Source organism: Schistocerca cancellata, chromosome 6, assembly GCF_023864275.1.
Source record: "Schistocerca cancellata isolate TAMUIC-IGC-003103 chromosome 6, iqSchCanc2.1, whole genome shotgun sequence".
NCBI lineage: Eukaryota > Metazoa > Arthropoda > Insecta > Orthoptera > Acrididae > Schistocerca > Schistocerca cancellata.
The window spans coordinates 146436476-146451454 of NC_064631.1; the positions used below are offsets into that span (position 1 = coordinate 146436476).

General features: G+C 41.2%; 1 protein-coding gene across 1 annotated transcript in view; it reads right to left on the bottom strand.

Moving 5' to 3' along the window:
• LOC126191508 (cytochrome P450 6k1-like) overlaps positions 1-14979 on the bottom strand; it is a 121791-nt gene that overhangs the window by 57629 nt on the left and 49183 nt on the right. The window contains exon 4 of the mRNA XM_049932403.1: positions 7652-7914. Within this exon, the coding sequence (XP_049788360.1) occupies positions 7652-7914 (263 nt within the window). The remainder of the gene's footprint in view (positions 1-7651; positions 7915-14979) is intronic.

Consider the following 14979-nt stretch of genomic DNA (forward strand, 5'->3'; position numbering starts at 1 on the left):
GATGTGAAAGATATAGAAGACAACGCAGTCTGTGGGTGCGCCATTCTGTACGTCGTCTTTCTGCTGTAAACGTGTGCTGTTCACAACGTGCAAGTGTGCTGTAGACAACATGGTTTATTCCTTAGAACAGAGGATTTTTCTGGTGTTGGAATTCCACCGCCTAGAACACAGTGTTGTTGCAACAAGACGAAGTTTTGCAACGGAGGTTTAATGTAACCAAAGGACCGAAAAGCGATACAATAAAGGATCTGTTTGAAAAATTTCAACGGACTGGGAACGTGACGGATGAACGTGCTGGAAAGGTAGGGCGACCGCGTACGGCAACCACAGAGGGCAACGCACAGCTACTGCAGCAGGTGATGCGACAGCGGCCTCGGTTTTCCGTTCGCCGTGTTGCAGCTGCGGTCCAAATGACGCCAACGTCCACGTATCGTCTCGTGCGCCAGAGTTTACACCTCTATCCATACACAATTCAAACGCGGCAACCCCTCAGCGGCGCTACCATTGCTGCACGAGAGACATTCGCTAACGATATAGAGCACAGGATTGATGACGGCGATATGCATGTGGGCAGCATTTGGTTTACTGACGAAGATTATTTTTACCTGGACGGCTTCGTCAATAAACAGAACTGGCGCATATGGGGAACCGAAAAGCCCCATGTTGCAGTCCCATCGTCCCTGCATCCTCAAAAAGTACTGGTCTGGGCCGCCATTTCTTCCAAAGGAATCATTGGCCCATTTTTCAGATCCGAAACGATTACTGCATCACGCTATCTGGACATTCTTCGTGAATTTGTGGCGGTACAAACTGCCTTAGACGACACTGCGAACACCTCGTGGTTTATGCAAGATGGTGCCCGGCCACATCGCACGGCCGACGTCTTTAATTTCCTGAATGAATATCTCGATGATCGTGTGATTGCTTTGGGCTATCCGAAACATACAGGAGGCGGCGTGGATTGGCCTCCCTATTCACCAGACATGAACCCCTGTGACTTCTTTCTGTGGGGACACTTGAAAGACCAGGTGTACCGCCAGAATCCAGAAACAATTGAACAGCTGAAGCAGTACATCTCATCCGCATGTGAAGCCATTCCGCCAGACACGTTGTCAAAGGTTTCGGGTAATTTCATTCAGAGACTACGCCATATTATTGCTACGCAGGGTGGATATGTGGAAAATATCGTACTATAGAGTTTCCCAGACCGCAGCGCCATCTGTTGTTGAAAATTGTAACTACTGTAATTTCGAAAGTTTGTCTGCCTGAAAATGTACTGTTGTCCCAAGCATATTGCAACAAACGGTGTATTTCTATCGCTGCTCGTTTAGTTTTTATTGCCGTTTCAAATATACCGGTCATTTTTGAAACACCCTGTAGAATCTAACCACAGTCTGCGACGAACGAAAATGGCACAGTGAATATTTCAGCTGTAACTGCTGCTTATCCTCACAATAGTTCGCGGCAAAGGTGCGCAAATTTCGGGCACCGTCATTTCTCTAACTATAGTGCAGGAAGTTTACACAGAGTAAGTCGATTCTATTAAGCTGCCATTATCAACTACCAGTGAAAAATTCCATATGGATCACTGTCATGGAAGCAGCAAATTTCGTGGTGCAGCAATGTAGTGCACCTGAACTCCGAGCTCCCACATCACACATCCATGTTTTCCACAGTTTGAGCTGGTGCAATGCCCACCAGCGTATCCTGTTAGCGTCGAGGTCATTGGAGACAGAGTACAAGACCAGACAGTTTCAACGATTAGGAGAGAAACGAACAAGCCCAGCTTTTGCCTGGAGTGATTTAGGGAAATCAGGGAAAACCTAAATTTGGATGGCAGCACACCAATTTGCACTGTCGTCCTCCTAACTGTGGGTCCAGTGTGCTAAACACTGCATCACCTCACTCGGTAGCAGAGGGGACAGAGGGGGGAGTAACAGAGTGACATTCATGAGAGGGAGGAGTAGAGGGTACGTGACCTTGAGGCGGAAAATGTGAACTAGATGGCGAAGGAAAGGGTGACGGGAAGAGGGAAAGAGTGGCCTCTGTCTGTGCTGTAAACTACCTTCATCCACTACTCACATATAGGTACATAGATTTACATATACACTCTGCCAGCCACAGCACAGTTCAGCACTGCACGCGGGAGGAACTGTGGAAGAAAGTCGTGGTGTAGGAGAGGGAAGGTGGATTTCACCCTTTTCATATCGTTTCTCAAAATTATAGGCATTATGTTGCATTTATCCACACGTAGAGAAAGCCGATACACCTCACAAGTGGAAATTTTGTTCAAGTCTTTCTGCATTTCCTTACGATCATCCAAGTATGATGCCTTTCAGTAGAGAAAAGCATGATCAGAGGACAATCTTACAGTGCTCCTCGTCTTGTGTGTTAAATCGTTTATCTATATTGAGTATATGAACATCAACAAAAGCAAAACGAGAATAATGGAATGTAGTCGAATTAAATCAGGTGATGCTGTGGGAATTAGATTAGAAAATGAGACGCTTAAAGTAGTAAAGGAGTTTTGCTATTTGGGGAGCAAAATAACTGATCATGGTCGAAGTAGAGAGGATATAAAATGTAGACTGGCAATGGCATGCATTTCTGAAGAAGAGAAATTTGTTAACATCGTGTATAGATTTAACTGTCAGGAAGTCGTTTCTGAAAGTATTTGTATGAAGTGTAACCATGTATGGAAGTAAAAGATGGACGATAAATAGTTTATACAAGAAGAGAATAGAAGCTTTCGAAATGTGGTGCTTTGTGGTCATCAGTCCCCTAGAACTTAGAACTACTTAAATCTAACTAACCTAAGGACATCACACACATCCATGCCCGAGGCAGGATTCGAACCTGCGACCGTAGCAATCGCGAGGTTCCGGACTGAGCGCCTAGAACCGCTAGACCACCGCGGCCGGCATAACTAATGAGGAGATATTGAATAGAATTGGAGACAAGAGAAATTTGTGGCACAACTTGACTAGAAGAAGGGATCGATTGGTAGGGCATATACTGAGGCATCAAGGGATCACCAATTTAGTATTGGAGGGCAGCGTGGAGGGTAAAAATAGCAGAGGGAGACCAAGAGATGAATACACTAAACAGATTCAGAAGGATGTAGGTTGCAGTAGGTACTGCCAGATGAAAAAGCTTGCACAGGATAGAGTAGCATGGAGAGCTGCATCCAACCAGTCTCTGGACTGAAGACCACAACAGCAACAACAACAACAACAACATACTGAGAATATCGGAGGTCCTATTACGCTTTCTTGGGTCATACTCTTTTTTTACAATTATTTCTGAAGAACTTTCTCCGTCTAGTACAACATACTACGTTCTATTGATCAAATATTTCTCGAACCAGTCACATATACCAAGGTGACAAAAGTCATGGGATACCTCTTAATATCGTGTCTGAGCTCCTTTCGCCCGGCGTAGTTTAGATTAGATTAGATTAGATTAGATTAATACTAGTTCCATGGATCATGAATACGATACTTCGTAATGATGTGGAACGAGTCGAATTTTCCAATACATGACATAATTAGCTTAATTTAACAACATACTTAAGTTAATATAACAACTTTATTTTTGTGTGTTTTTTTATTTTTCTTTATTTTTTATTTTTATTTTTATTTTTTTTATTTTTTAATAATTTTTTTTCTTAATTTATATCTAAAAATTCCTCTATGAAGTAGAAGGAGTTGTCATTCAGAAATTCTTTTAATTTCTTCTTAAATACTTGTTGGTTATCTGTCAGACTTTTGATACTATTTGGTAAGTGACCAAAGACTTTAGTGCCAGTATAATTCAACCATTTCTGTGCCAAAGTTAGATTTAATCTTGAATAGTGAAGATCGTCCTTTCTCCTAGTATTGTAGTTATGCACAGTGCTATTACTTTTGAATTGGGTTTGGTTGTTAATAACAAATTTCATAAGAGAGTATATATACTGAGAAGCTACTGTGAATATCCCTAGATCCTTAAATAAATGTCTGCAGGATGATCTTGGGTGGACTCCAGCTATTATTCTCATTACACGCTTTTGTGCAATAAATACTTTATTCCTCAGTGATGAATTACCCCAAAATATGATGCCATATGAAAGCAATGAGTGAAAATAGGCGTAGTAAGCTAATTTACTAACATCTTTATCACCAAAATTTGCAATGACCCTTATTGCATAAGTAGCTGAACTCAAACGTTTCAGCAGATCATCAATGTGTTTCATCAATGTGCAGCAACTCGACGTGGCATGGACTCAACATGTCGTCGGAAGTCCCCTGCAAAAATACTGATCCATGCTGCGTCTTTAGCCATCCGTAATTTCATCCGTAGCTGCGAAGAAACCATGGGTAACAGAAGAAATACTTCAGTTGATTGATAAAAGGAGGAAGTACAAACATGTTCCGGGAAAATCAGGAATACAGAAGTACAAGTCGCTGAGGAATGAAATAAATAGGAAGTGCAGGGAAGCTAAGACGAAATGGCTGCAGGAAAAATGTGAAGACATCGAAAAAGATATGATTGTCGGAAGGACAGACTCAGCATACAGGAAAATCAAAACAACCTTTGGTGACATTAAAAGCAACGGTGGTAACATTAAGAGGGCAACGGGAATTCCACTGTTAAATGCAGAGGAGAGAGCATATAGGTGGAAAGAATACATTGAAAGCCTCTGTGAGGATGAAGATTTGTCTGATGTGATAGAAGAAGAAACATGAGTCGATTTAGAAGAGATAGGGGATCCAGTATTAGAATCGGAATTTAAAAGAGCTTTGGAGTACTTACGGCCAAATAAGGCTGAAGGGATAGATAACATTCCATCAGAATTTCTAAAATCATTGGGGGAAGTGGCAACAAAACGACTATTCACGTTGGTGTGTAGAATATATGAGTCTGGCGATATACCATCTGACTTTCGGAAAAGCATCATCCACACAATTCCGAAGACGGCAAGAGCTGACAAGTGCGAGAATTATCGCACAATCAGCTTAACAGCTCATGCATCGAAGCTGCTTACAAGAATAATATACAGAAGAATGGAAAAGAAAATTGAGAATGCGCTAGGTGACGATCAGTTTGGCTTTAGGAAAAGTAAAGGGACGAGAGAGGCAATTCTGACGTTACGGCTAATAATGGAAGCAAAGCTAAAGAAAAATCAAGACACTTTCATAGGATTTGTCGACCTGGAAAAAGCGTTCGACAATATAAAATGGTGCAAGCTGTTCGAGATTCTGAAAAAAGTAGGGGTAAGCTATAGGGAGAGACGGGTCATATACAATATGTACAACAACCAAGAGGGAATAATAAGAGTGGACGATCAAGAACAAAGTGCTCGTATTAAGAAGGGTCTAAGACAAGGCTGTAGCCTTTCGCCCCTACTCTTCAATCTGTACATCGAGGAAGCAATGAGGGAAATAAAAGAAAGGTTCAGGAGTGGAATTAAAATACAAGGTGAAAGGATATCAATGATACGATTCGCTGATGACATTGCTATCCTGAGTGAAAGTGAAGAAGAATTAAATGATCTGCTGAATGAACAGTCTAATGAGTACACAGTATGGTTTGAGAGCAAATCGGAGAAAAACGAAGGTAATGATAAGTAGTAGAAATGAGAACAGCGAGAAACTTAACATCAGGATAGATGATCACGAAGTCAATGAAGTTAAGGAATTCTGCTACCTAGGCAGTAAAATAACCAATGACGGACGGAGCAAGGAGGACATCAAAAGCAGACTCACTATGGCAAAAAAGGCATTTCTGGCCAAGAGAAGTCTACTAATATCAAATACCGGCCTTAATTTGAGGAAGAAATTTCTGAGGATGTACGTCTGGAGTACAGCATTGTATGGTAGTGAAACATGGACTGTGGGAAAACCGGAACAGAGGAGAATCGAAGCATTTGAGATGTGGTGCTATAGACGAATGTTGAAAATTAGGTGGGCTGATAAGGTAAGGAATGAGGAGGTTCTACGCAGAATCGGAGAGGAAAGGAATATGTGGAAAACACTGATAAGGAGAAGGGACAGGATGATAGGACATTTGCTAAGACATGAGGGAATGACTTCCATGGTACTAGAGGGAGCTGTAGAGGGCAAAAACTGTAGAGGAAGACAGAGATTGGAATACGTGAAGCAAATAATTGAGGACGTAGGTTGCAAGTGCTTCTCTGAGATGAAGAGGTTAGCACAGAAAAGGAATTCGTTGCGGGCCACATCAAATCAGTCAGCAGACTGATGACCCAAAAAAAAATTTCATCCGTGTTGCTGATGCACGATTTGGTGCATGAACAGATCTCTCGATCATGTCCCGTAAATGTTCGATGAGATTCATGTCGAACTATCTGGAATGTCCAGAATGTTCTTCGAACCAGTCACGAGCTATGTGGAGCATTTTCATCCGTAAAAATTTCGTCGTTGTCTGGGAAAGTGGAGTCTGTGAGTGGTTGCAAATGGTCTCCAAGTAGCTGAACATAAGCATTTCCAGTCTATGATCGGTTCAGATGAACACAAGAACCAGTCCATTCCATGTAAACACAGCCACCACTGACTTGCACAGCGCCTTGTTGACAATTGGATCTACGGGTTTTGGGGGTCAACGCCATTCTCGAACCCTACCATCAGCTCTTACCAACAGAATTCCGGACTCAACTGACCAGGCCAACGGGTCTAGGGTCCAATCGACGTGGTCACGAGCACAGAAAAGGCGCTGCAGGCAATGCCATGCTGTTACCAAAGATACTCGCATCGGTCGTCTGCTGCCATAGCCCATTAAAGCCAAATTTTGACACACTATCCTATCAGGTATGTTCGACCTACGTACCACATTGATTTCTGCGGTTATTTCACGAATTGTTGCTAGTCTGGAAATTTGGAAATTTGTGGTAAGGTCTTATGGGACCAAACTGCTGAGGTGGTCGGTCCCTAAGCTTACGCACTACTTAATATAACTTAAGCTAACTTACACTAAGGACAACACACACACCCATGCCCGAGGGAGGACTCGAACCTCCGACGGGGGAAACCGCACGGGTCGTGACAAGGCGTCTCAGACCGCGCGGCTACCCCGCCTGGCTGTGTTGATTGTCTATTAACACTGACGACTCTATTCAAACAGCGCTGCTCTCAGTCGTTAAGCGAATGCCGTTGGCCACTGTGTTGTACGTGATGAAGAGAGGTAATGCCTGAAATTTGGTATTCTCGGCGTACTCTTGACACTGTAGATCTCGGAACACTGAATTCCCTAAATATTTCCGAAACTGAATGTTCCACGTGTCTAGTTCCAATTACCATTCGGCGTTCAAATTTCTGTTGATTCCCATCGTGTGTGCACAATCACGTCGGAATCATTTTCACACGAATCACCTGAGTACAAATGACAGCTCCGTCGATGCACTACCCTTTTATACCTTGTTTACGTGATACTACTGCCATTTGTATATGTGCATATCGCTATTCGATGGCTTTTGTCAATGTATTTGCGAAGGTACTCCGTATGATTGTATGTTGGTTAGTAGTCAGCCATGTGGTGCAGTGTGGGACGCCTTTCGAAAAACTAGGAAGGCGGGATCTACCTGTTCACCTGCATCTATCGTTTACGAGAAGTCGTATATGCACAAAGCTAGCTGTGTGTTCAATGGACTTACCTAAATGTTGTCAGTAGTTTGGGATTGATGGCGCTTATAAGGAAATTGATTGTGGCCCGCACGTTAGCCTCGAAGACGCGGCGCCCCCACTGCCTGAAGGGGTCGTCAGGGTTGCGCTGACAGTCCACCTCGATGCCGAAGGCGACGGAAGCGATGACGTCAGTGGCGTAGCGGGCGGCCACCTCGCGCATCTCCACCACCTCCCCCGCGACCGCCGGCCCCTGCAGCACATCTGCCATCTCGCGGCCGCACGCCGCCATCGTCTGGAAAATCAATCTAAAGCTGCTCAGTATGCTCCCCTGTCCTCGTTTCGATACTTTTGGTCTTCTCGCTCTTACGTAAAGGACGATCACAATTTGTTGAACGATTCCATAAAGCTGCGCAGAACTGCTTCAATACGGACTTTGTAGTTGTATACAGATTTTATATGGCGATGCTTATGTTATCATTCGTTATAAATACAGGGTGAATCTGTAATGTTTGCAAATGTAACATTCATGGGATATCACGTGTAAAATTTCTTCTGAGCGACGTCAGCTAAGCATTGATACATGTTTGTGTAATTGCGTTTTGTGGGTTTGCTCTATCTGTTTCGTATCCATAACGAGACACGCAAAGTTGTTCGAGTAGGTTATGGGCGTCACTTCGTTAGATGTAGCTGGGCAATACTGCAGTCCGACCTGTGGCCAGCGAGGTCATACGAAGTTGGAAGACCTTGTCGTGATATTCCTTTGATTAAAATTGAAATAAAATTTAAACATGTCGTAAATGCTGCTGTATGTGAGCCAGTGAGAAAATCATTAGAAGTTGTTCTCTGTAAATAAAATAACTTCATCCTATGAAATTTCCTGGTAGATTAAAACTGTGTGCCGGACCGAGACTCGAACTCGGGACCCTTGCAAAGGGTCGGGCACACAGTTTTAATCTCTCAGGAAGTTTCATATCAGCGCACACTCCGCTACAGAGTGAAAATCTCATTCTGGAAACATCCCCCAGGCTGTAGCTAAGCCATGTCTCCGCAATATCCTTTCTTTCAGGAGTGCTAGTTCTGCAAGGTTCGCAGAAGAGCTTCTGTAAAATTTGGAAGATAGGAGGCGAGGTACTGGCAGAAGTAAAGCTGTGAGGAGGGAGCGTGAGTCGTGCTTGGGTAGCTCAGTTGGTAGAGCACTTGCCCGCGGAAGGCAAAGGTACCGAGTTCGAGTCTCGGTCCGGCACACAGTTTTAATCTGCCAGGAAGTTTCATATCATCGTACACTCCTCTGCAGAGTGAAAATATCATTCTGGAAACTTCATCCTATGACGGGTAATGATTGAAGATGGGTTTTGAAGAGAACTAATGTGGAGATTCGAAGCACTGAGCACATACAATGAGAAACAGATTGTTTCTAAAGGCATAGCAGGTTAATTTTCACAAGGCGTAAGATCAGTCTGAAGTTTTAAGAGAAGGTTCTCATAATGACATCTCACAGGTGATACGAACATTCATAAGCACGAGTTATTACGAGCGCGAAGTGTAAAACAATATGTCTGACTTTACAGAACGTTCGTTACGTATTTCTGGAGATTTACCTGGCCATGACGGTTTCAGGGACGTGTTAGAGGTGTAATGAATGAACGTCAGTCACTTCATGTCTGTTGTGACGTAATAACATTGAAACACGTATGTATGTTGGGTATTCAGTACAGCGATGGCGAGCCATGAGAGAATCTCTGACCAGAGAAAGCGAGTCGGTAGATACAGTTGCGAATGAGAGTGAGTCGCGAGTGGGACGCAGTTGCGAGTTGGCTGTTGTGTGTGAGGAGTCGGCGGGCGTCGACATGGGACTCTGGTCAAGTTTCAGGACGAGGTATATTTTTTAAATAAGGTAATGAAGCAGCATTGCGCTCATCTGATAATTTAATGGATCTTAAGTGTAATTAATTTGTTCAAGAATCGCCCCAATAATAATTTTGTTTTCAAATCAAGCATTTTAACAAAACAAACATTTTATTGAAAGAAAATTTCCCATGCATTTCCTTAAAAAAAAATTACTTAAGTTCAAAGAATTTTTGCGATGCATTTCCTCCAAGCTATTGCGAAAAAATAAGAGCAGATGCAATTTTACTGAGGTAAGAACAGGGCCTAAGATCGACATTTCGGTCTATTTGCGTTTTCATTGTCACTGAGATTTCATTTTTTTTATTGAATTGACTTTCATTTTTGTGGGATCTTACACATGGGTCAGATTGCTAGTTCTCATTTAATTGTCATTGTCAATAAACTATTTTATTTGCTGGTAGGTTACACTAGGTTCTATTCTCGTTAACATTTAAATAATTGTCTTTCGAAATTTTGCGGGGAGGTTACACTTGGCGACATCCGGTCCAGGATCGTATTTCTTTGAGAATCTTCTAAGAAACAGTCAGATATCTGGTCTTATTTGATTTAATATAATTAGCATTTGGCGCAACGCTTTTACTAATTTTGTGAATTTTTTTCCTCAGATCATCGGCAATTCTTTGCTCTGTTGTATTTGTGTTTGTTGCCTTTTGCATTGTGCTTATTTATTTTGTGAATAATTTTGACTATTGTAAACATGCCGCGAAAGACTGTGAATAGTGTATCGCGAGGTATTATGAATGAAATTACCGACTTAAACAACTTCACCGATAGTGCTTGTGATACGCAGTGTAATGATGTCAATCCTGCGTTCACTGACAATCAGTGCGTTGCAACCACCCATGATGAACAAACGAACTCAATTGTCTCCTCTATCAATTTGACGACAATTGATGACGCGGGGGGCTCTATTGTAATGAGCGCTGCCCAGCTTAATACACCCGGTTTGGAAAATTCAAATAATGTACAGACAAATTTCTCTAATGAAAATGGACAGTGTACTGAAAGTACGACGGATCCATATAATTCCGAAATAGTGACCGACAGTGTACATTCGACTAGCAAACCTTTTTGTAAATTACAGAATGAGGAAATGGTCGCACAAAACGCGACAATTGCAGATACGCAATCAAACAGCACAGAGAATAGGAATGCTGATTTGGGGTCGGATCCAATTATGGGATTGTTGCTACAAATGACTAAACAGTTTAATGAAAATTAGACAATCTTAATGAAAAACAAGACAAACAGAGTGAAAAATTAGACAACAATGACGAAAATCTCAAACAACTTAGTGAACAGGTCAGACAACAGAGTGAAAAATTAGACAACAATTCCAGACAGCTTAGTGAACAAATTAGAGCCGTTGCCGCGCAGTGTCATGACACTAAGGAACAGTTACGCGAGGAAATTGAGGCTTGTTCAAAGAAAAGTAGCGAAGAAATTAGTTATGTTGCTCAAGAATTAAGGGATATGCAAACAGTTACAACAGAAACACTTAGAGAGGAAATTAGCGCAGTCGGTAAACAATGCTCTGAAAAAGCTACACAATTACGCGACGAGTTTAAAGCAATGACAGCAGAACTTTCGCGCACAATGGATGAAAAGATTGACGCGAAATTTGACCAACAGAGCACTCAAATTAACGAACGTTTTAGTCTTCACATACAAAACAGTGATACGCGTTTCCGCAAATTCATACAGGATCAAAATAAAGTAAAACGACAAGTAATGGAAACAATCACAGCACAAAGACAAGAAGACAAACGTAAATTGTTTGCGAAGGCAAAAACATACGTAGACAACAATATTGCTACAGTGTCTGACGAAATTAATACCATCAAACAGTCGAACACAAAATTACGTGACGAAATTTCCGATCTTAAATCGAAAACAGACACATACACAACAGATTTTCAAACAGTGACCGACAGACTCGAACAATTAGAACTAACACACGATTCCGATGTCGTCAAAGCTGACGCTAAAAAACTGAACGAAACTACACGTAAATTGCAAAAACAAATTAATGCCTCTGACACTAAAACCGATGATCAGGTAAAAATACTGACTGAAAAATATGATGAATTGGCCAGTCGTATTGATGTTATCGAAAGTACTAATGACAATAAATCAGACGATACTTCACCGGTTTCATTTAATCAAACACCTGAATTTCAAAATCTACAACAGACTATCAATGAGATCGATTCATCTAATGACACCTTGCGTAGAAAATTGTCAAGTTTACAGCAAGAGGTAACAGAGATGAAAAATAACACATCACAGCAGACGCCACTTTTCGAACATTTGTCAGACTCACGCAGCGCGTATAATTTGAGTAATCTACAGAGAGTACGGGACTTAGATTCAGAACAGACACAGACAAATAGATTCTCTTACAATACAGAACCTGTTCCGTCATACAGAGACGATAATTTCGATTACAAACATTTTCTATCAGTGAGAAAATTTAAAGTGTTTAAAAATGACAGAACACAGATTCACGCGCTAGATTGGATACAACAATTTAGCTTTGCTTTCCCACCGACTTGGCCCGTAACGCACAAACTTGAATTTATTTGCAGTTTTTTGGAAGGCGAACCGGCAACTCGTATGAGACCGATCGCGAGGCAATGCTATTCAGTAGAAGAGTTTCAGAATGCTTTTCTGTCAGCGTATTGGTCGAAGACGACACAGCGCGGAATTAAGGATCAACTAATTAGTTTGCCAAATTATGAGAACTCCAATTTTCCCAGTGTGACGCAATTTTTTGAGCATATGGTCCCACAAAACCAGTACTTAAGTGAACCATATAGCGAATCTGCACTCATACAATTATGCATTTCTAAATTACCACGGTCATTAAGAGCGTCACTTCTAACGGGTCAGCAGAAGGAAAACGTTTCTGCATTCAGAGATCTGTTGCAGCTTTTAGAAGTGCAGCAATCAGATTATTCCTTCGTAAACAAAAACTTTTCGTATAACAACCAGAGTCAACAAACATACAGCAATTATGATCAGACACGTAATTTCAATAGGAAAGGTAACAGACGCTTTAGGAACGACAACCACCAGAACTTTAATAGCAGACAAAATTTTGATTATCAGTATCGTCAAAATTTTCAGCAACAGGAACCACACTTTAGTAACAATAGAGGTTTTTCACATCAACAGCAACAAAACCAGCCGGTTAGCATACCTAACCAACAATGTAATACACAAGGTCAACCTAACTTTAATGTTTCGCCGCGTGCACGTATAATCCCTGGTACAACAAATAGTAACGCACGGCAGTAAAGGAACAACTACGTACAGAAAACACAATACTTCAATTCCTATCGCAATGTACCGTATAGGAATGACTATCACGACAGACGTAAAAACGATGAGCACAATTATCAGTGTACTTATAATAACAGTCGGTCTTACGAACAGCAAAATCATCCGCAAGAACATATTCTCATGAATGAACCCAACAGTAGGTATCATCCAGAGCGTAGTACGTCTGGAAGAAGTAATAGAACAGTTCAAATAGTAGAAATGCCACAGAATCATCGTGAAAATAATAACACGTCAGATAGAATCTGACGAGATACTGTAAAGGTCGCATCTTCCAGTAACACAAGCACTACTTTAGACAAGCAGAATATTGTTCATGAAAATGTTATTACTTTTGACGACATCCGAGACACTCTTTTGCAGGAAAGACCAGTTGTTCAAAGAACTATTTCACACCCTGTCATCGAAATTAAAATTGGTTCATCGAAATTTTCAGCAGTAATCGATTCTGGCTCACCTATGTCAGTTATTAATGAAGAAACTTTCAACAAGTGTAATAAAGAGAATACCTATCCTACATTACCACTAGGCAAAACGAAAGTAAAAGGAGCAGTATCGAGTAAAGGAGTAGACGTCAAATTACAGACGCATTTATCATTTTGTATTGCAGGTCACACATTTCACTCAAATTTTTGGATTGTTCCTTTATTGACAACAGATGTTATTTTAGGTACTAATTTTCTCGTACAACACGACGCAGTGGTTGATTTTCAGAATTCCTATTTAATGTTGAAGGATGAAAATGTACAATTGGCTTTAGAATTTCAGCACTCTTTATCTGCGGAAGAACAAACAATTAATTGTACTGAGGTCATTTCCGTAACGCGTAACATAGACTGTAATTCCACATTGTTCACAGATACGTACGTACATAACTATAACACTCCAGACGAAGCTGACTACGACGTAATACAGATGATCTCTGATAAAGTTAAACAAAGCAGTGCAAATACAGATGACGAACGCATGCAACTACACAAAATTCTTTTACAGCAAGCTCCAGTTTTCGACAATGTTCCTGGTACTATGTCCGGTTTTATGTATGAATTTCAAGTCAAACAGCACGACACATTTAAAGCCAAGCATTATCCCATTCCGTATATTCACAGAGAACAGGTTAAGAAAGAATTGCAGGATATGCTTGACCAAGGAATTATTGAACCAGCAGTTAGTCCGTACATAAACCCGCTCCATAATGTTAAGAAAAAGGATGGCTCACTTCGCCTTGTACTTGATTCGCGTCACATTTATGACATTATTATTAATGAAACAGATCGACCACAGACACTAGAAGAACTACTACAGAAATTTCATGGTACGGCTATTTATTCCACACTAGATTTGAAATCGGGATTTTGGCAAATTCAGCTCCATCCGAACTGCAGAAAGTTCACAGCTTTTCTCTGTTTCGGCGACTGTTATCAATTTTGTAAATTACCATTCGGCTTAACAATTTCTTCAGCAGCTTTTATTCGCGGTTTGAATACAATACTTCCGACAGAACTTAAAGACAGAATCACGACGTACGTAGACGACATTCTTATCGCAGAAGCTAACTGGTCTGAACACAATATGATTCTTGAACAACTGTTGCAAACCTTTCGTGCACAAGGACTCACAGTTAACCTCAGTAAATCGCATTTTGGTAAAACTTCTATAAAATTTCTTGGACACGTAATTTCAGCAGAAGGCATTGCGCCTGATCCGGAAAAACTTCAAGCTCTACGTGATATTACTGTTCCTACAACGAAGAAGCAACTACGCAGTTTTTTGGGCTTAATTAACTTTTTTCGTAAATTTATTCATCACTCTGCTTTAGACACACCTAGATTATGCCAATTAACAGGTAAAAACACTATTTGGTCCTGGGATAAGCAAGCACATTCTGAGTTCATGAACCTGAAACATGCTTTGTTGAATGCACCACTTTTATCGCACACAGATCTTACCAGAAATTTTTCCATTGCCACCGACAGTTCCAACACAGCTTTAGGCGTACACATTTTTCAGGAAATTGAAGAAGATGGTTCTACAGTAATTAAAAACATCGCATTTGCAAGCCATATTTTGTCACCTGCTGAACGAAATTACTCCGTTACAGAACTGG